The sequence below is a fragment of the Salmo trutta genome, chromosome 5, assembly GCF_901001165.1.
Source record: "Salmo trutta chromosome 5, fSalTru1.1, whole genome shotgun sequence".
Classification (NCBI taxonomy): Eukaryota; Metazoa; Chordata; class Actinopteri; order Salmoniformes; family Salmonidae; genus Salmo; species Salmo trutta.
The window spans coordinates 20675473-20697046 of NC_042961.1; the positions used below are offsets into that span (position 1 = coordinate 20675473).

Here is a 21574-nt window from a genome sequence, read left to right on the forward strand (position 1 = left end):
TTCAAATAGGTCTACCTACTGTATATTGTAGAAAGTAATCCTGCAATATAAATAGTTACACACTTCAAATGCGTGTCTACTACTGCTTTACCTTAGTATTTGACTATTTTCTGGTGTATTTTCATCACTTCACAAGGGGGCAGCAATAGCCTTGACAGTGTTTGCTTCAGTATCCTTGTACCATTGGTCAGGGTTCTCTGATGCATCCTAGTAGTACCTGAAAACACTTGTCCCGGCACAAAGAATTTGGTTTGTCTACAGTGGCATCAAGGTCTTTCAAGTGTGTACATCTGTATTTTAAATGTGCATTGCCTACAATATGTAACAATATTACACAGGGAGACGAAAAGAATCAGCAATGATGTACTGTCTAAAATTAGCTTTTTCTTCTCTAATTTCTCCTTCAGGCTTTTTATCCTGGGCTCGTACGACAGAGAGACCTACGTGCACTGCACCTTTGAGCTGAGCAGCCACGAGTGGAAAGAGAAAACCCGCAGCTCCATCAAAACGGTGGGCTTCTTTAAGATGCTGTCCCCCTCCCACTCCCCCCCCATGTAAAACAACACCAGTCATCTTTCTTAAAGACCACCCAAGCGTAATGCCTATTTGTCAGACAAAGAGCCAGGGGGCTACTGACACATGTTTGATCCGCCATGTTCAACTAGGGGAACTAGGGAATCATAGGTTTTTCCTTAAGAAGAACAACAAGCAGTATCGTATTGGTGCCCCATGTTATTTTTGTGGTCCTAATCAATTGTCACAATATGACAATAGTGTTTAACTTCTTATAGATGAGTTACATTTGTGACACATTAATTGGCTGGTACAAAATACCTAATGGTGACATTTACCGGTTTCATTGATGGTATATTTTTATTCAAAGACATTAACATGATAGAGACCATGGTCATTAGAGAAAAAGCATGGACTACTTGATCTATTGATTCAAAAGTTTTATTTTCCCCCATCTGAGATAAGTCAATTTCCCCCAGTGACATTTTGAATGCAACAAAAATAATCGAGCCTCAGAGCAAACCTTTTCTAATTGCAGCAATTCAGAGATATTAACATTATAACATGGGACTTGTTCGGAAGTGACTAATGACTGTTTGAGACGGAAATGGCAAGTCTAATTACTGACCATCACTCACACATCCCGACGCTGCTTCTCTCTGTGTGAACTGGCATTTGCATTGGCTCAAAGTAAATTTTAGTTTCATTCAAGAGGTAATTTTTCAGAATAATGTTATTATGTTGTAGCAGCTTCCATCCTGTCCAGCAGAGGGCAATGCCACTATAACATTTGTTCCTCGCTACATCACTTGCAAAAAATAAAGGGACATTTTCAGTAAAATAGTTCATATCAGTAATCCTCATTGACTATATGTACTCTCAGTAAGCCATGCGTTCTAGCATGCCACGATCTGTAAGTTACAGTTGTGTGTGTGTGATATTTGTGTTGAAGAGAGAAAGACCATCTCAAATCATTTTCAACAGGCTTTCATTGGAAAGTGAGAGACCCAGTTTTATCTCTACCATCACATTTTCTCATATAAAGCTTGGTTGGGTGTCACGCCTTGGTGTTAGGCTGCAGAGCAAAATCACACACTGTGTAGTAGTGCAAGTGATAGCTGAAGGCCGTTGACAATGTATTTAATAATAATAAAGAATTAGGTGGGTGCTTATATTTGTCGTATTTCACTTAGTACTAGTGTATATTATACGCATGTGTGAATTGGAAATGTGTTTTTTGCATAGCCCAACTCCCCGAGACACCTTCGGAAAGTGGGGTCACGGCCAGGTTCTGCCCTTATCAACGGCGACCCTGGAGCAATTAAGTGCCTAGATCAAGGGCACATCGACAGATTTTTCACCTTGTCGGCTCTGGGATTCAAACCGCCGACCTTTCGGTTACTGGCCCAATGCTCTAGCCGCTAGGCTACCTGCCTGCAATAAAAGCTATGACTCTCAGACGTGCTACAACACAATTTCTTCAACATTCCTTCCAATGTACAACCCATCAACTGCAGCTGCTGAGGAAAGTGTTCAACTTGACCAATATGGCTGTCACCCGGTGTGTCCCTCTAATGACATCCTCTTCAGACAGAGTGCTGTAGCTAGCTCTCCATTAATATGCCACCTAGAGATGCAGATGCAAGGTGGCATTTGGGCCGTTGTATCAGCCTCTTGCAGCTTGTGTCCCAAGCAGGTCCATGTTAAGGATTAAAGGCGATACCATCTTAAAAAAGGTCACTCTCCCTTTCTCTCTCTGCATATTCCTTTGCGTTTTTATTCCAAGAATGATCGCTGGAGATGAGGCCCAACTATCCTCTGAACTGGGCTCTCTGTGTGGCACATGTATGTTAATGCACTGAACAAAAATATAAACACAACATTTAAATTGTTGGTCCCATGTTTCATGAGCTGAAATAGAAGATCCCAGAAATATTCCATATACACAAAAGCTTATTTTGCGCCAAAGTTTGTTTACATCCCTGTTAGTGAGCATTTCTCCTTTGCCACGATAATCCATCCAGCTGACAGGTGTGGCATATCAAGAATCTGATTAAACAGCATGAACATTCCACAGGTGCACCTTGTGTGGTGTACAATAAAAGGCCACTCCACAATGCCACAGATGTTTCAAGTTTTGAGGGACTATGCAATTGGCATACTGACTGCAGGAATGTCCACCAGAACTGTTGCCAGATAATTAAATGTTAATTTCTCTACCATAAGCCGCCTCTGTCGTTTTTAGAGAATTTGGCAGTACGTCTAACTGGCCTCACAACCGCAGATCATGTGGGATCTCCACATCCGGTTTCTTCACCTACAGGATTGTCTGAGACCAGCCACCCAGACAGCTGATGAAACTGTGGGTTTGCACAACTGAAGAATTTCAGGGCAAACTGTCAAAACCATTTCAGGGAAGCTCATCTGCGTGCTCGTCCTCCTCACCAGGGTCTTGACCTGACTGCAGTTTGGCATCGTAACCGACTTAAGTGGGAAAATGCTCATTTTCGATGGCCGCTGGCACAGATGAATTCCGGTTTCAACTGTACTGGTCAGATTGCAGACAGCATGTATGGCGTCGTGTGGGCGAGCGGTTTGCTGAAGTCAACGTTGTGAACATAGTGCCCCATGGTGGCGGGTGGGGTCATGGTATGGGCAGGCATACGCTATGGACAGTGAACACAATTGCATTTTGTCAATGGCAATTTGAATGCACAGAGATGTACCGTGACGAGCTCCTGAGGCCCATTGTCGTGCCATTCATCCCCCGCCATCACCTCATGTTTCAGCATGGTAATGCACGGCCCCATGTTGCAACGATCTGTACACAATTCCTGGAAGCTGAAAATGTCCCAGTTCTTCCATGGCCTGGAAACCTCTTCACTGTTGACAATGAGACTGTGTTTTGCGGGTACTATTTAATGAAGCTGCCCGTTGAGGACATGAGGCATCTTTTTCTTAAACTAGACACTCTAATGTACTTGTCATCTTGCTCAGTTGTGCACCGGGGCCTCCCACTCTTTCTATTCTGGTTAGAGCCAGTTTGCGCTGTTCTGTGAAGGGAGTAGTACACAGCGTTGTACGAGATCTTCAGTTTCTTGGCAATTTCTCGCATGGAATAGGCTTCATTTCTTTGAACAAGAATTGACTGGAGCGTTTCAGAAGAACGTTCTTTGTTTATGGCCATTTTGAGCCTGTAATCAAACCCACAAATGTTGATGCTCCAGATACTCAACTATTCTAAAGAAGGCCAGTTTTTTGTTTTTTTAGAATCAGGACAACAGTTTTCAGCTGTGCTAACATAATTGCAAAAGGTTTTTGTAATGATCAATTAGCCTTTTAAAATCCTAAACTTGGATTAGCTAAGACAACGTGCCATTGGAACACAGGAGTGATGGTTGCTAATAATGGGCCTATGTAGATATTCCATTAAAAGTCAGCCGTTTCCAGCTACAATAGTCATTTTTATTTTTATTTAACCTTTATTTAACTAGGCAAGTCAGCGAAGAACAAATTCTGATTTACAATGACGGTGTACCAAAAGGCCTGCTGGGACAGGGGCCTGGGATTTAAAAAATAAAAATAAATACAATATAAATATGGGACAAAACACACATCACAACAAGAGAGGCAACACTACATAGAGACCTATGGCAGCAACACCTGGCAACACAACATAACAACAACATGGTAGCAACACATTGTAGCAGCATAAAACATTAGGGATGCACGATATATCTGTGACCATATCCGAATCATCCGATATTAGCTAAAAATGCTAACATCGGTATCGGCCGACGCCTATGTGCAAAACTGATGTCAAAGCTGACGTGCATACCTATATAATGTAGGTATTGACACCACGTAAAATGTTGCGCTTCACGTGCAACACAGCATTCCTAACTTAGCCCACAATGTCTGCTGTGTGGGTCGAGCAGTCAACAAGTCGAGCAGTCATTTCAAAGAGTAAGAAAATTTCAGCAAGACAATTCAAAGGCGCAATCCATTAAAGCCAAGATAATGGAATTCATTGCCCTTGACTATCAACCGTTCTCTGTTGTGGGTGATGTTGGCTTTCGCCGACTGGTCGAGCACCGGTACACACTACCAACTGCACTATTTTTCAGATGTTGCCCTACCAGAGTTACACAGTAATAGCGTCACTGCTATTAGCTTCACTACATGCATACTATGGAACACCGTTTGGGTCTTTGCGTGTCAAAAAAGATACAGTAGCACTGTCAAAGCTGTACAAGAAAGTCTGCAAACACCAGCCACGAACGATGTGTTTTCAATACCGTGTTGATAGTAAAGCATAATTTGTTCGACCGCAACTTCTTGGGTAGAGCGCTTTAGCTTGGTACCTAGCAAGCACCAAATCAACCAGCCTGAAAACAATGACCAGTAGAAACTGCAGTCATTTTCATTATTCTTAGCAATGATTTAGGAATCCTTGACTAAGTATTAGCTAGGCTGCCACTTGTTGTTTGCCTATTGAAATTGAACTTCAGTTAATGAAAATTAATAGATAGCCAGCTATTTAAACCTGTTGCCCAAAACTAACGTTATAAGCAGCCAGCTAGCTTCTTCTGGCTAGTGAGGCTCGACCGGACCGGGTTATGTGTTGGGAAGCTAGCCACAATAAGGATTAGGAACAATAGTGGATTTTGATGTTTGCTTTCAAACAAAAGTATGTCATTGATAGGGATGCAAATGAATACAAAGAGTAGAATTTTGCCATACTTTTATATTGAAGGCTAACCGCAAAGTCCACTATTGTGGCTAATCCTTATTGTGGCTAGCTTCACATTGATGGGTCTGACCACCATTAATCAAATAAGAACTGTCTCATAAATTAGTGTTATTTTAGATGACACCTAGCTATATAGTTAGCTAGCTAACTATATAGCTACTGAAACAGATTGTCATTTTGTTATGTTTTTGTGGAAGAACATTGTTTGCATCCATGAGCGAGCTAGCTTTTTTTATGACCAGCACTGTAGGTGCGCGAGACAACTTTACCAGCATCATAGCATATGTATCGATGAATCGTTGTGACATATGAAATACGAGTGATAGTGTAATCAATGTGTAATAACTGAGTAAAAAATGTATGAACACGTTAAATTATTGTGATGTGCAGTCATTTGCATCAAGCTTATTTGACACGTTAAATGGTATATTTTGAGACATGCAGAGACCCAATCGGCATTCCATAGAAATCCTGGTTGAGAATGAAACGCCTGAACAAATGAACAACGAAACAGCACAGCAAGTAAAATAAATGGGTTTTGATTATGTTTTACTGGTAATGGGGACATACGTAAATGCCAACAAAATAACTTTTTGGTGTGTGTGTGTAACCTTTTTATTTAACTAGGCAAGTCAGTTAAAAACAAATTATTATTTACAATGACGGCCTGCCCCGGTCAAACTCGGACGATGCTGGGCCAATTGTGCGCCGCCCTATGGGACTCCCAATCACGGCCGGATGTGATACAGCCTGGATTTGAACCAGGGACTGTAGTGACGCCTCTTGCACTGAGATGCAGTGCCGTAGACCGCTGCGTCCATGTGTGTGTGTTAACTATTTAACTGTACTAGAATGCTTTTAAAAGGCTGCAAAAATTAAATTAAATATAATTTATTTTTTGGCAAGGAAAATATTGGATATCGGTATGTCCCAAAATTGTCCTAACATTATAGGGCACAGACAACAGCACAAATGGCAAGAAGGTAGAGACAACAATACATCACGCAAAGCAGCCACAACTGTCAGTAAGAGGTGTCCATGATTGAGTCTTTGAACGAAGAGATAGAGATAAAACTGTCCAGTTTGAGTGTTGTTTGCAGCTTGTTCCATTCTCTAGCTGCAGCGAACTGAAAAACATTAACAATGTCTACAATGTATTTCTGATCAATTTGTTATTTTAATGGCCAAAAAATGTTTTTCTTTCAAAAACAAGGACATTTCTAAGTGACCGCAATCTTTTGAACGGTAGTGTGATACATTTATTTTACATTTATCTTTTTGTTTCTTTTTAGTCTCTTCCTTCAGCTACCCTCAACCCCTCCATCTATCTCTGAAGACCATCCAGTTTTGATTTCTATTTGCCATATATTTTCCAACAGTGCTGTGATGTTTCACAAAAGTTCAGTACCTTTTTATTCTCATAATTTTTTACAGATTCTACATTTTGCTAAGATTATTATTATTATTATTATTATTGATCGATTGACTATTAATTTTTAAATCACCCAGCAGTACTATTTGCAGAGTTAGCTAGCTAAATCTCTTCCCAATACTTTTCCAGTCTACAGTGAGGTCTGAAAGTAGTCAGCCTAATTCTAAAATGGACCAATGTTGTTGTTTTTTCTCAATCTACACACAATACCCCATAATGACAAAGCAAAAGCAGGTTGCTAGAATTTTTTTTTTGCCGGTTTATAAAAAATAAAATCAAACTCAGCAAAAAACTCTGTTTATTTTCAGCAAACTTAACGTGTAAATATTTGTATTAACATAAGATTCAACAACTGAGACATCAACTGAACAAGTTCCACAGACATGTGACTAACAAAAATGGAATAATGTGTCAAAATCAAAAGTAACAGCCAGTATTTGGTGTGGCCGCCAGCTGCATTAATTACGGCAGTGCATCACCTCATGGACTGCACCAGATTTGCCAGTTTTTGCTGTGAGATGTTACCCCACTCTTCCACCAAGGCACCTGCAAGTTCCTGGACATTTCTGGGGGAATGGCCCTAGCCCTCACCCTCCGATCCAACAGGTCCCAGACATGCTCAATAGAATTGAGATCCGGGCTCTTCGCTGGCCATGGCAGAACACTGACATTCCTGTCTTGCAGGACATCACGCACAGAACGAGCAGTATGGCTGGTGGCATTGTCATGTTAGGATGAGCCTGCAGGAGGGTACCACATGAGGGAGGAGGATGTCTTCCCTGTAACGCACAGCGTTGAGATTGCCTGCAATGACGACAAGCTCAATCCGATGATGCTGTGACACACCGCCCCAGATCATGACAGACCCTCCAAATCGATCCCGCTCCAGAGTACAGGCCTCGGTGTAACGCTCTATCCTTCGACGATAAACGCAAATCCGACCATCACCCCCGGTGAGACAAAACCTCGACTCGTCAGTGAAGAGCACTTTTTGCCAGTCCTGTCTGGTCCAGCGACGGTGGGTTTGTGCCCATAGGCGACGTTGTTGCCGGTGATGTCTGGTGAGGACCTGCCTTACAACAGGCCTACAAGCCTTCAGTCCAGCCTCTCTCAGCCTATTGCAGACAGTCAGAGCACTGATGGAGGGATTGTGCATTCCTGGTGTAACTCGGGCAGTTGTTGTTGCCATCCTGTACTTGTCCCGCAGGTGTGATGTTCGGATGTATCGATCCTGTGCAGGTGTTGTTCCACGTGGTCTGCCACTGCGAGGACGATCAGCTGTCTGTCCTGTCCCCCTGTAGGGCTGTCTTAGGCGGCTCACAGTACGGACATTGCAATTTATTTCCCCTGGCCACATCTGCAGTCCTCATGCCTCCTTGCAGCATGCCTAAGGCACGCTCACGCAGATGAGCAGGGACCCTGGGCATCTTTCTTTTGGTATTTTTCAGAGTCAGTAGAAAGGCCTCTTTAGTGTCCTAAGTTTTCATAACTGTTACATTAATTGCCTACCGTCTGTAAGCTGTTAGTGTCTTAACGACCGTTCCACAGGTGCATGTTCATTACTTGTTTTATGATTCATTGAACAAGCATGGGAAACAGTGTTTAAACCCTTTACAATGAATATCTGTGACGTTACTTTGATTTTTACAAATTATTTTTGAAAGACAGGGTCCTGATAAAGGGACGTTTCTTTTTTTGCTGAGTTTACATCACATTTATATATGTATTCTGACCATTTACTCAGTACTTTGTTGAAGCACTGGCAGTGATTTACAGCTTCGAGTCTTCTTGGGTATGATGCTACAAGCTTGGCACACCTGTATTTGGGGAATTTCTCCCATTCTCTGCAGATCTTCTCAAGCTCTGTCAGGTAGGATGGGGAGCGTTGCTGCACAGCTATTTTCAGGTCTCTCCAGAGAGGTTCGATCGGGTTCAAGTCTGGGTCTGGCTGTGCCACTCAAGGACATTCAGAGACTTGTCCTGAAGTCACTTCTGCTTTGTCTTGGCTGTGTGATTAGGGTCGGTGTCCTGTTGGAAGGTAAACCTTCGCCCCAGTCTGAGGTCCTGAGTGCTGTGGAGCAGGTTTTCATCAAGGATCTCTCTGTACTTTGCTCCTTTCATCTTTGCCTCGATCCTGACTAGTCTCCCAGTCCCTGCCGCTGAATAACATCCCCACGGCATGATGATGCTGCCACCACCATGCTTCACTGTAGGTTTCCTCCAGACGCAACGATTGGGATTCAGGCTAAATAGTTCAGTCTTGGTTTTGTCAGACCAGAGAATCTTGTTTCTCATGGTCTGAGAGTCTTTAGGTGCCTTTTGGCAACTCCAAGCAAGCTGTCATGTGCCTTTTACTGAGGAGTGGCTTCTGTCTGGCCACTACAATAAAGGCCTTATTGGGGGAGTGCTGCAGAGATGGTTGTCCTTCTGGAAGGTTCTCCCATCTCCACAGAGGAACACTGGAGTTCTGTCAGAATGACCATTGGGTTCTTGATCACCTCCCTGACCAAGGTCCTTCTCCAGTAGCTCAGTTGGGACAGGCGGCCAGATCTAGGAGGAGTCTTGGTGGTTCCGAACAACTTCCATTTAAGAATGATGGAGGCCACTGTGTTCTTGGGGACCTTCACAACTGCAGACATTGTTTTGGTATTCTTCCCTAGAACTGTGCCTTGACACAATCCTGTCTCTGAGCTCTACGGACAAATCCTTGGACCTCATCGCTTGGTTTTTGCCCTGACATGCCCTGTCAACTGTGGGACCTTATATAGACAGGTGTGCCTTTCCAAATCATGTCCAATCAATTGAATTGACCACAGGTGGACTCCAATCAAGTCATAGAAACCTCTCAAGGATGATCAATGGAAACAGGATGCACCTGAGCTCAATTTTGAGCCTTATAGCAAAGGGTCTGAATTCTTTTATAAATAAGGTATTTCAGTTTTTAATTTTTTAATACATTCGCAAGAAATTCTAAACCAATTTTCACTTTGTCATTATGGGATATTGTGTGTAGATTGCTGAGTTTAATAAAAAAAATTTTTTTGAATAGGGCTGTAATGTAGCAAAATATGGAAAAAGTCAAGGGGTCTGAATACTTTCCGAAGGCACTGTATATGGCACAGCTGTACATTTTTTGGTGCTTAAATGAGACTGGTATACTTTTTTATTTAACCAATTGTGGTCTTTAATGCAATGCCAACAGACAATTTCCTTACTTTGTTCCCCATTTTTGAGGTAATCCGAATGTTTATTGAACGAAAATAGTATTTTCAGTCATACTGAGTAGTGTGGTCAGTTGTATATCAGAGTATAGTTTGATTTAATATTACAGTATTACTGGTAAATTACTGTGATCCAGGATAAGGTTTTTAAATGGAATTTAATTTTAAACCTAGAATAGTTGAACAATTACTGAGCTTTCTGCTTCCCTTTTACCCTCACCTTGACCATACTTAGCCTACATTGAGTAATAACATTGTTGGCTTTCCTTTCGTAATACCGATTTTAGAAGTATTTTCCATCCTATTGTAGACTAGAGGGGTGCTCCCTTCCTTTACCCTCCTTCCTGACATCCCATAATACCCAGGCCAACCGCTGTAGTGTCCTCACGATCCTCCACCCAGTTCAATATGTAAAGTCCACTCAAACACCTGTGTGTAAGGGTGAGGGGACTTTGTGGGCTGTGGAGTAGATTTAGCCCTTGTCCATTACTGAGCTGGGCTGGGTTTATTAGTGACAGGAGGCCTGTGGTGGGGGCTGCTCCACCAGGCGTGTTTGCACATCTGCCTCACTGATTCCATCATCAGCCATCATTTGGCCCTGAGTGCTGATGCTTCCTGACAGCCTAACAGGGGGGAAGACAACAGTGTACCAGCCACAGTGTTTATCTGTATGTCTTTTGTATATATATTATACATGTGTGTTTAAACTTTACATTTGTGTGGGTGTGTCTTTAGTACCCTAATAATGTTAAGCTGAAATATGCGTAAGGGTAATGGCGCCACTGTTCACCCCCAGCACATTTTTGGTTTTGTTGATTAAACAGAGAGGAGCATCCAGCATCGTGGTAAAAAATAATCATCGGAGCGGGGAAAAACTGTGTTTGGTATTTGAAGTAACTTCTTTGTTGTAGTATCACAAATGGACATGGCGGTTTCACCATTAATTCCTGCTTTAATGGTAAATAATTGCTTGATTGATTTTTTTTTTTTTTTAGACGGTTGTTCTTCTGTTGTCCTGAAGGTGTGTGCTTAGATTATAAAGTGATTGGTTATTTCTAAGAACTCATGTCTATTTCTCCTCAGTGACAAAGGTGTCCTGGTTCAGTGCTGCGCGTGGGGTCTTTCCAATGAACACCCCCCCTCCCCCCAAAAAAGCTTATATTTTCCCATACATTAAGGGAAAGGCACTGCTCTGTTGATAGGATCACCTCACCACAATGGTTAAGACACTGAGAAAGAACACAGCATTTTTTTTTTACCGTTAATACCATTTTATTTGTCGCGTACACAGATCGGAAGATGTTAAAGCAGGTGCAGCGAAATACTTATGTTTCTAACTCCAACAGTGCAGTATAGTTACCTAAAGCACTTTTGTACATCGCGCTGTAATGTACAATTGACCTTATTTTAGCACCCAAAAACATAATACTTCCAGATCAACTGTAATATGAATACCATTGTAAAGCACAATTTCTCCCCTTTCCAGAAAAATCAATGACGAGACCTTCATGCTGCCCGATTGAAGAAGGCAATGAGCGCCATCGGGTCTTTTAAAAAAATGGCGGGTGGGGAACGAACCCTACTGCGTGATAGGGAAAGGAGGAGATAAGCCGTGGGGAAACTGCTTTTTTTTTACCCGATCTGTCCAACTTATCGCCTCTAAAATGTAAATAAAACACTGTAAAGAGTTTATATAATGTGTCATTACATACCTATTTGAAGGTTTGTGTTGAATTTGAATCTGGTTTTTAGGGCGGCGCTAAATTTACGTTCAGAAGTAAACAGCGGCTATTTAGTCATGATGGCTTGCAGTGATGCATTCAGTTGTACAATTGACTAGGTATCCCCCTTACCCTGTCCCTTTCTTGTTTTTAATGTGCGAGAGAAGCGCTACACCTGGCGGAGAGAGGCTGTACAACACAGAATGAGTTGCATTATGCTTGCTGTACGTCACGTCATGACACAATTTAACGTACAGCGTCGTTTGAATGCCGCTGTTGCGCAAATTTGTACGGAATGGGGTTAGTCAACAGTAAGTGTCTAACAGTACTAATACACAAATAATCCCCCCCTCCCCCCAAAAAAGAATAAGAAATTAATATTAGAACAAGCAATGTCAGAGTCCGGAATATAAATATGTGGTGTGTAGAACAGTATGGACAATACAGAAGTAGTACAAGTTATGTACAACAGTAGTTAAATAGGATGAGTTATGTCGAGAATACAGTATGTGTATATATAAAGTGAACAATCGATTAGCTTAGTTTCTCAAAGATCTTACCACATTTGCACAAAATGTTGCAGGAATGCTAATCTTATCTGTTTCTAACTACAGAAACGATTTCAGAACAATAAACATTTAAAGTGACCAGTGTTCAATAACTGTATGTATATAGGTTAGCAGTCTCTGAGGTGCAGGGCATTGTACCAGGTGGGGGCCGGATAATGATGACTGTTACAGCAGTCTGATGGCCTGGAGATAGAAGCTGTTTTTCAGACTCTTGGCCCCTTCTTTGATGCACCTGTACTGTCTCCTGCTAGATTGTAGCAAGGTGAACAAGCTGTGGCTCGGGTGGCTGAGGTCCTTATGATCATCTTGGCCTTCCTGTGTACCTGGTGCTGTAAATGTCCTGGAGGGCTGGCAGTGTGCCCCCGATGATGCATTGGGCTGACAGCACCACCCTCTGGAGAGTCCTGCGGTTGCGGGCGGTGCAGTTGTCGTACCTGCGATGACAAAATGCTCTCGATGGTGCATCTGTAAAAGTTTGTGAGGGTCTTAGGGGCCAAGCCAAATTTCTTTAGTCTCCCTAAGGTGCTGTTGTGACTTCTTTACCACGGTGTTGGTGTGGAGGGACCATTTCAGGTCCTGAGTGATGTGCACGCCGAGGAACTTGAAGCTTTTGACCCTCAGCGCTGCATCCCTGTCGTTGTGGATAGGGGCGTGCTCTCTCTGCTGACTCCTGTAGTCCACGATCACCTAATTGGTTTTGTTGAGGGAGAGGTTATTTTCCTGGCACCACTCCGCCAGGGATCCCACCTCCTCCCTGTAGGCTGTCTCATCGTTGTTGGTAATCAGACCAACTACTGTTGTGTCGTAAGTGAACTTGATGATTGAGTTGGATATGTGCGTAGCCACTAGGGCAGTCCCCGACTAAAATAAAAATCTTGGTCGACCGAAAGTCGTTTTTGTTTTTTAATAATCTGTTTTAATAAAATCAAGTATATATGCATTGAGCGTGTCTGATGCTTTAAGTTCACTGTTTGATGAAATAAGACACAAATTACTTGAGGGAGTCAGAGATCAAGATAACCAGAAGTGTAAAAAAATAAAACTTAACCTGTCCCGACCATCCTCCTCCCACTCCTACTAGCTTTTGTAGATTTTGCCATCGTTTGCTTGCTGTTTGAGGCGAAGAAAAAAATACTTTGAGAAGCTCCACAGCTCATTAGTGGTGGTGCATTAAGCCAATCAGAAATACTATCAGATCCCCAAATGGGCACATTTGTATGCCTACATTTGCGCGCAGGCCAGGTATCCTATAGGCCTACTTCTATGCGTAACCAGGTGTGCGTCCTTACTCAACATTGACAGGAGCGCTCCAAACAAAACACAGTGACTAAGTTGACAACTCGTAAATGGAATGAAATAAACTTGTTTCTCACAAGGTTGTGCAATCTGCAAACAATGTGTCCACTCTGACAATAAGAACGTTAAGACTGGAATAATAATATATTGATTGCATTAACACATTACCAAACATTGTAGATGAGAAATTATAGGAATTAACGGTACATGTAATACGGGTGATGCATGTAATGGGGAATTGATAGACACTAACAATCAAACACAAACAATTCACACAATGAAGTTATGAAACAATGAATGTGACGAAATTGGTGGGAGAGAGCACATTCTGGAGAGAGGCGTGCAGCCACACTCCCCATCTTCTTAGACTGTGTCATCCCCACGGCCTCCGCAATGGATTAGTATACAGAGATGGGTGCGAAAAAGAGGGGTGTCTCGTGAGCCATTAAAAAATACATACATACATACATACATACATACATACATACATACATACATACATACATGCAGTACCAGTCAAAAGTTTTGACACACATACTCATTCATTTACATTTACGTTTAAGTCATTTAGCAGACGCTCTTATCCAGAGCGACTTACAAATTGGGTTTTTATTTATTGATTCAAGGGTTTTTATTTATTATATTATTATAGAATAATAGTGAAGACATCAAAACTATGAAATAACACATATGGAATCATGTAGTAACCAAAACAGTGTCAAACAAATCAAAATATATTTGAGATTCTTCACAGCTTTGCACACTCTTGGCATTCTCTCAACAAGCTTCACCTGGAATGCAGGTGAACATTCTGGAAGGTGTTCCCACAAATGCTGAACACTTGTTGGCTTCTTTTCCTTCACTCTGCAGTCCAACTCATCCCATCTTATTTGGGTTGAGATCGGGCGATTTGTGGAGGCCAGGTCATCTGATGCAGCACTCCATCACTCTCCTCTTTGGTCAAATAGCCCTTACACAGCCTGGAGGTGTGTTGGGTCATTGAAAAACAAATGATAGTCCCACTTAGCGCAAATCAGATAGGATATCACTGCAGAATGCTGTGGTAGCCATGCATTCTAAAGAAATCACAGACCGTGTCACCTGCAAAGCACCATCACACCTCCTCCATGCTTCACGGTGGGAACCACATATGCAGAGATCATCCGTTCACCTACTGTGCGTCTCACAAAGACACGGCAGATGGAACCAGGAAACTCAAATTTGGACTCATCAGATCAAAGGACAAATTTCCACCGGTCTCTTATTACATTTTACATTTTAGTCATTTAGCAGACGCTCTTATCCAGAGCGACTTACAGTAGTGAATGCATACATTTCATAAATGTTTTCCCAGTACTGGTCCCCCGTGGGAATCGAACCCACAACCCTGGCATTGCAAGCACCATGCTCTACCAACTGAGCCACACGGGACCACATGGCGTCCTTTCAGTAGTGGTTTCTTTGTAGCAATTTGACCATGAAGGCCTGATTCACGCAGTCTCCTCTGAACAGTTGACGTTGAGATGTCTGTTACTTGAACTCTGTGAAGCATTTATTTGGGCTGCAATTTCTGAGGCTGGTAACTCTAATGAACTTATCCTCTGCAGCAGAGGTAACTCTGGTTCTTCCTTTCATGTGGCGGTCCTCATGAGAGCCAGTTTCATCATAGCACTTGATGGTTTTTGCAACTGCACTTGAAGAAACTTTCAAAGTTCTTGAAATGTTCCAGATTGACTGACCTTATTGTCTTTAAAGTAATGATTGACTGTCATTTCTCTTTGCTTATTTGATCTGGTCTTGCTATAATATGGACATGGTATTTTACCAAATAGGTCTATCTTCTGTATACTACCCCTACCTTGTCACAACACAACTGATTGGCTCAAACGCATTAAGAAGGAAAGAAATTCCACAAATGAACTTTTAACAAGGCACACCTATTAATTGAAATGCATTCCAGGTGACTACCCCATGAAGCTGGTTGAGAGAATGCCAAGAGTGTGCAAAGCTAACATCAAAGTCATCAAAGTTTTGATGTCTTCACTATTATTCTACAATGTAGAAAATAGTGAAAAAAAGAAATCCTGGAACGAGTAGGTGTGTGCAAACTTTTGACTGGTACTTTATGTGTGTATGTAAACTCAGCAAAAAAAGAAACATCCTCTCACTCTCAACTGTGTTTATTTTCAACAAACTTAACATGTGAAGATATTTGTATGAACATAACAAGATTAAACAACTGAGACATAAACTGAACCAGTTCCACAGACATGTGACTTACAGAAATTGAATAATGTGGCCCTGAACAAAGGGGGGGTCAAAAGTAATAGTCAGTATCTGGTGTTGCCACCAGCTGCATTAAGTACTGTAGTGCCTCTCCTCCTCATGGACTGCACCAGATTTGCCTGTTCTTGCTGTGAGTTGTAACCCCACTCTTCCACCAAGGCACCTGCAAGTTCCTGGACATTTCTGGGGGGAATGGCACTAGCCCTCACCCTCTGATCCAACAGGTCCCAGACGTGCTCAATGGGATTGAGATCCGGGCTCTTCGCTGGCCATGGCAGAACACTGACATTCCTGTCTTGCAGGAACTCAAGCACAGAACGAGCAGTATGGCTGGTGGCATTGTCATGCTGGAGGGTCATGTCAAGATGAGCCTGCAGGAAGGGTACCACATGAGGGAGAAGGATGTCTTCCCTGTAACGCACAGCGTTGAGATTGCCTGCAATGACAAGCTCAGTCCGATGATGCTGTGACACACCACCCCAGACCATGAAGTACCCTCCACCTCCAAATCGATCCCGCTCCAGAGTACAGGCCTCGGTGTAACATTCATTCCTTCGATGATTAACGCGAATCCGACCATCACCCCTGGTGAGACAAAACCTCGGCTCGTCAGTGAAGAGCACTTTTTGCCAGTCCTGTCTGGTCCAGCGACTGGGTTTGTGCCCATAGGCAACGTTGTTGCCGGTGATGTCTGGTGAGGAGCTACCTTACAACAGGCCTACAAGCCCTCAGTCCAGCCTCTCTCAGCCTATTGAGGACAGTCGGAGCACTGATGGAGGGATTGTGCGTTCCTGGTGTAACTCGAGCAGTTGTTGTTGCCATCCTGTACCTGTCCTGCAGGTGTGATATTCGGATGTACCGATCCTTTGCAGGTGTTGTTACACATGGTCTGCCACTGCAAGGACGATCAGCTGTCCGTCCTGTCTCCCTGTAGCGCTGTCTTTGGCGTCTCACAGTACAGACATTGCAATTTATTGCCCTGGCCACATCTGCAGTCCTCATGCCTCCTTGCAGCATGCCTAAGGCACGTTCACGCAGATGAGCAGTGACCCTGGGCATCTTTCTTTTGGTCATTTTCAGAGTCAGTAGAAAGGCCTCTTTAGTGTCCTAAGTTTTCATAACTGTGACATTAATTGTCTACCGTCTGTAAACTGTTAGTGTCTAAACGACCGTTCCACAGGTGCATGTTCATTAATTGTTTATGGTTCTTTGAACAAGCATGGGAAACAGTGTTTTAAACCTTTTACAATGAAGATCTGTGACGTTATTAGAATTTTTACAAATTATCTTTAAAAGAGAGGGTCCTGAAAAAGGGACGTTTGTGTGTGTGTGTATATTCTACTGCCCCATTAAAAAAAAAAAAAAAAAAAAATCTCTTTCGACCAACAGCATATCAACCAAATAATTGGGGTCAACTCTCGTAGCCACACAGTCATGGGTGAACAAGGAGTACAGGAGAAGCTGAGTACGCACCCCTGTAGGACCCCTGTGTTGAGGATCATCGTGGCAGAGTGTTGTTGCCTACCTTCACCACCTGGGGTCGGCCTGTCAGGAAGTATAGGACCCAGTTGACCAGGGAGGGGTTCAGACTCGGACCCATTCAGAGAGCGAATACCTGTGGCTATCCCGAGGTTCATGGTGGCTCAGTGGCTGGATTTAGGAGCAATCTCTGAGTATATTCACTGTCTTCAGCAGACTGAGCTTCTCCTCTAGTGAGTCTGTCTGTACACAGTCAGGAGTAGTGCTGTGCACAACGCCTGTTCAGAGGAGCACCCCACAGATTTATGTGTCAAAAGCAGGACTAGACTACAGGTGCTCAATGGGCATCCCTCAACGCTGTGACCTAGAGGGCTTGCTTCTTTTTATTTACTTGATCTTTTTATTTGTCTTTTTCTGTGTTTTCGGTCCCTCCCACTGTCTTTTCACTAATTATTAAAGAGAGATTCCCTCATTTTTCACTGTAAGACCTGCCATTTTTGTACATCATGTTTTGTCAAAGGATACTCTCATTTTGCCAATTCACCTGGAACAACTCCCCCAGTTAATCTCTGCAGTCTGGCCTTCAGCATCTCACCAGCGCTGGTATGTAGCGATAGAGAGGGGGCACTTCCTGTGCCCATTGAGGTGATCAGAGATGCTCTGACGCAGCTCTCCACTCGCCTCTGTTTGATGTTCCATTTTAGTGTGTGTGCGTTTCTGTCTTTAATCCACACTGCGCCTGGCTCTCCCTGATGGCTGATGAAAGGCTGTCAATAGACTCCTCTTTCTCGCGTGCGCATGCTCGCTCTCTCTCGCTCTCTCTTCCACCTCACCTGCCCCTGCTCATTCTGCCCTGCGAAGATGAGGCTCATTCAGGCCCATGGGCTGATGGGCTCCAGACAACCCTAAACTCCACCATACCGGTGTGGTATACACAGTCCACTGACTGGCTCCCTTATTGTGTGACAGAGCTATAAAGCTCCTGTCTCGAGGGAAATGTTTGATATACATGGCGAGGATGTAAAAAAAGTACATGATTTATCAGGTATTTTAAATTCTTTCATCTTGTAGGTGTAGCCATTCAATTCCCTGATGTATCCTCCTTTCAGTGATGATATACAATGTGGCCAGTTTATTAGGTGCACCATCTAGTACCGGGTCGGACTCCCTTTTGCCTCCAGAACCTTCTTAATTCTTCAGGTCATGGAAACATTGCTCAGTTGGTATCAAGGGGCCTAACGTGTGCCAGGAAAACATTCCCCACACCATTACACCACCACCGCCATCATGTGGTTATGCCAAATCCTGACTCTGCCATCAGCATGACGCAACAGGAACTGGGATTCGTCGGACCAGCCAATGTTTTTCCACTCCTCAATTGTCCAGTATTGGTGATCATGTGACCACTGGAGCTGCTTGTTCTTGTTGTTTGCTGATGGGAGTAGAACCCGGTGTGGTCATCTGCTGCAATAACCCATCCATGACAAGAACCGACGGGTTGTGGGTTCAGAAATGCCGTTCTGCACACCACTGTTGTCCTGTGCCGTTATTTGCCTGTTTATGGCATGCCTATTAGCTTGCACAATTCTTGCCATTCTTTTTCGACCTCTCATCAACGAGCTGTTTTTGCCCACAGGACTGCCGCTGACTGGACTTTTTTAGTTTGTCGCACTAGTCACGGTAAACCCTAGATAGACACTGTCATTTGTGAAAAGCCCAGGAGGCCAGACGTTTCTGAGGTACTGGAACCATCATACCATGCTCAAGCTTAGGTCACTCGTTTTGTCCATTCTAACGTTCAATCAAACCGTAACTGAATGCTTTGATGCCCATCTGCACATTACCGGTCAAAAGTTTTAGAACACCTACTCATTCAAGGGTTTTCTTTATTTTTACTATTTTCTACATTGTAGAATAATAGTGAAGACGACATCAAAACTATGAAATAACACATATGGAATCATGTAGTAACCAAAAAATGTGTTAAACAAATCAAAATATATTTGAGATTCTTCAAATAGCCACCCTTTGCCTTGATGACAGCTTTGCACACGCTTGGCATTCTCTCAATGGGCTTCACCCGGAATGCTTTTCCAACAGTCTTGAAGGAGTTCCCACATATGCTGAGCACTTGTTGACTGCTTTTTCTTTCCTTTTTCCTTGTTGGCTGCTTTTCCTTCTGTGGTCCGACTCATCCCAAACCATCTCAAATTGGTTGAGGTTGGGGGATTGTGGAGGCCAGGTCATCTGATGCAGCACTCTTGGTAAAATAGCCCTTAAACAGCTTGGAAGTGTGTTGGGTCATTGTCCGGTTGAAAAACAAATAATAATCCCACTAAACCCAAACCAGATGGGATGGCTAATCACTGCAGAATGCTGTGGTTGCCATACTGGTTAAGTGTGCCTTGAATTCTAAATAAATCACTGACATTGTCACCAGCAAAGCAACCCCACACAGTGACACCTCCACCTCCCATGTTTTACGGTGGGAAATACACGTGTAGATCCTCTTCACCCACATCGTGTCTCACAAAGACACGGTGGTTGGAACTAAAAATCTCCAATTTGGACTCCAGACCAAAGGACAAATTTCCACCAGTCTAATGTCCATTGCTTGTGCCTCTTGGCCCTAGCAAGTCTCTTCTTATTGGTGTCCTTTAGTAGTGGTTTCTTTGCAGCAATTCGACCATGAAGGCCTGATTCACACAGTCTCCTCTGAGCAGTTGATGTTGAGATGTCTGTTACTTGAACTCTGAAGCGTTTATTTGGGCTGCAATTTCTGAGGCTGGTAACTCTAATGAACTAATCCTCCGCAGCAGAGGTAACTCTCGGTCTTCCATTCCTGTGGCGGTCCTCATGAGCCAGTTTCATCATAGCGCTTGATGGTTTTTGCAACTTCATCAATAAGTGCATCGATGACATCGTCCCCACAGTGACCGTGCGTACGTACATACCCCAACCAGAAGCCATGGATTACAGGCGGTAATCTAAAGGCTAAAGCTGCCGCTTTCAAGGAGCGGGACTCTAACCCGGAAGCTTATAAGAAATCCCGCTATGCCCTCCGACGAACCATCAAACAGGCAAAGCGTCAATACAAGACTAAGATCGAGTCGTACTACACCGGCTCTGATGCTCGTCGGATGTGGCAGGGCTTGCAAACCATTACAAACTACAAAGGGAAGCACAGCCGAGAGCTGCCCAGATGCCCAGGCTCACATCAACACCATCATCCCAGAAACCCTAGACCCGCTCCAATTTGCATACCGCTCCAACAGATGATATAATCTTTATTGCACTCCACACTGCCCTTACCCACCTGGACAAAAGGAACACCTATGTGAGAATGCTATTCATTGACTACAGCTTAGCGTTCAACACCATAGTGCCCTCTAAGATCATCAATAAGCTAAGGGCTCTGGGACTAAACACCTTTCTCTGCAACTGGATCCTGGACTTCCTGACGGGCCACCCCCAGGTGGTAAGGGTAGGTAACAACACATCCGCCATGCTGATCCTCAACACAGGGGCCCCTCAGTGGTGCGTGCTCAGCCCACTCCTGTACTCCCTGTTCACTCATGACAGCATAGCCAGGCACGACTCCAACACCGTCATTAAATACCTTCACCGTCATGAAATACCTTAACCACAGTGGTAGGCCGGATCACCGACAACAACGAGACAGCCTATAGCGAGGAGGTCAGAGACCTGGCCGTGTGGTACCAGGACAACAACCTCTCCCTCAATGTGATCAAGACAAAGGAGATGATTGTGGACTACAGGAAAAAGAGGACCGAGCATGCCCCCATTCTCATCGATGGGGCTGCAGTAGAGCATGTTGAGAGCTTCAAGACAGTAGTGAAGCGGGCACAACAAAACCTATTCCCCTCAGGAGACTGAAAAGATTTGACATTTGTCCTCAAATCCTCAAAAGGTTCTACAGCTGCACCATCAAGAGCATCCTGACTGGTTGCATCACTACCTGGTATGGCAACTGCTCGGCCTCCGACCGCAAGGTCCTACAGAGGGTAGTGCGTACGGCCCAGTACATCACTGGGGCCAAGCTTCCTTCCATCCAAGGCCTCTCTATCAGTCAGATGAAGGCCCTTAAAATTGTCAGACTCCAGCCACCCTAGTCATAGACTGTTCTCTCTGCTACCGCACGGCAGGCGGTACCGGAGCGCCAAGTCTAGGTCCAAAAGGCTTCTAAACAGCTTCTACCCCCAAGCCCTAAGACTCCTGAACATCTAGTCAAATGGCTACCCAGACTATTTGCATTGCCCCCCCCCCCCTCCACACCACTGCCA

At 43.7% G+C, this 21574-nt stretch overlaps 1 protein-coding gene across 1 annotated transcript in view; it reads left to right on the top strand.

Moving 5' to 3' along the window:
* LOC115193832 (PDZ domain-containing protein 8) overlaps window positions 1-21574 on the top strand; it is a 70905-nt gene that overhangs the window by 26082 nt on the left and 23249 nt on the right. Inside the window, exon 3 of the mRNA XM_029752901.1 lies at window positions 408-510. Coding sequence (XP_029608761.1) covers window positions 408-510 — 103 coding nt within the window. The remainder of the gene's footprint in view (window positions 1-407; window positions 511-21574) is intronic.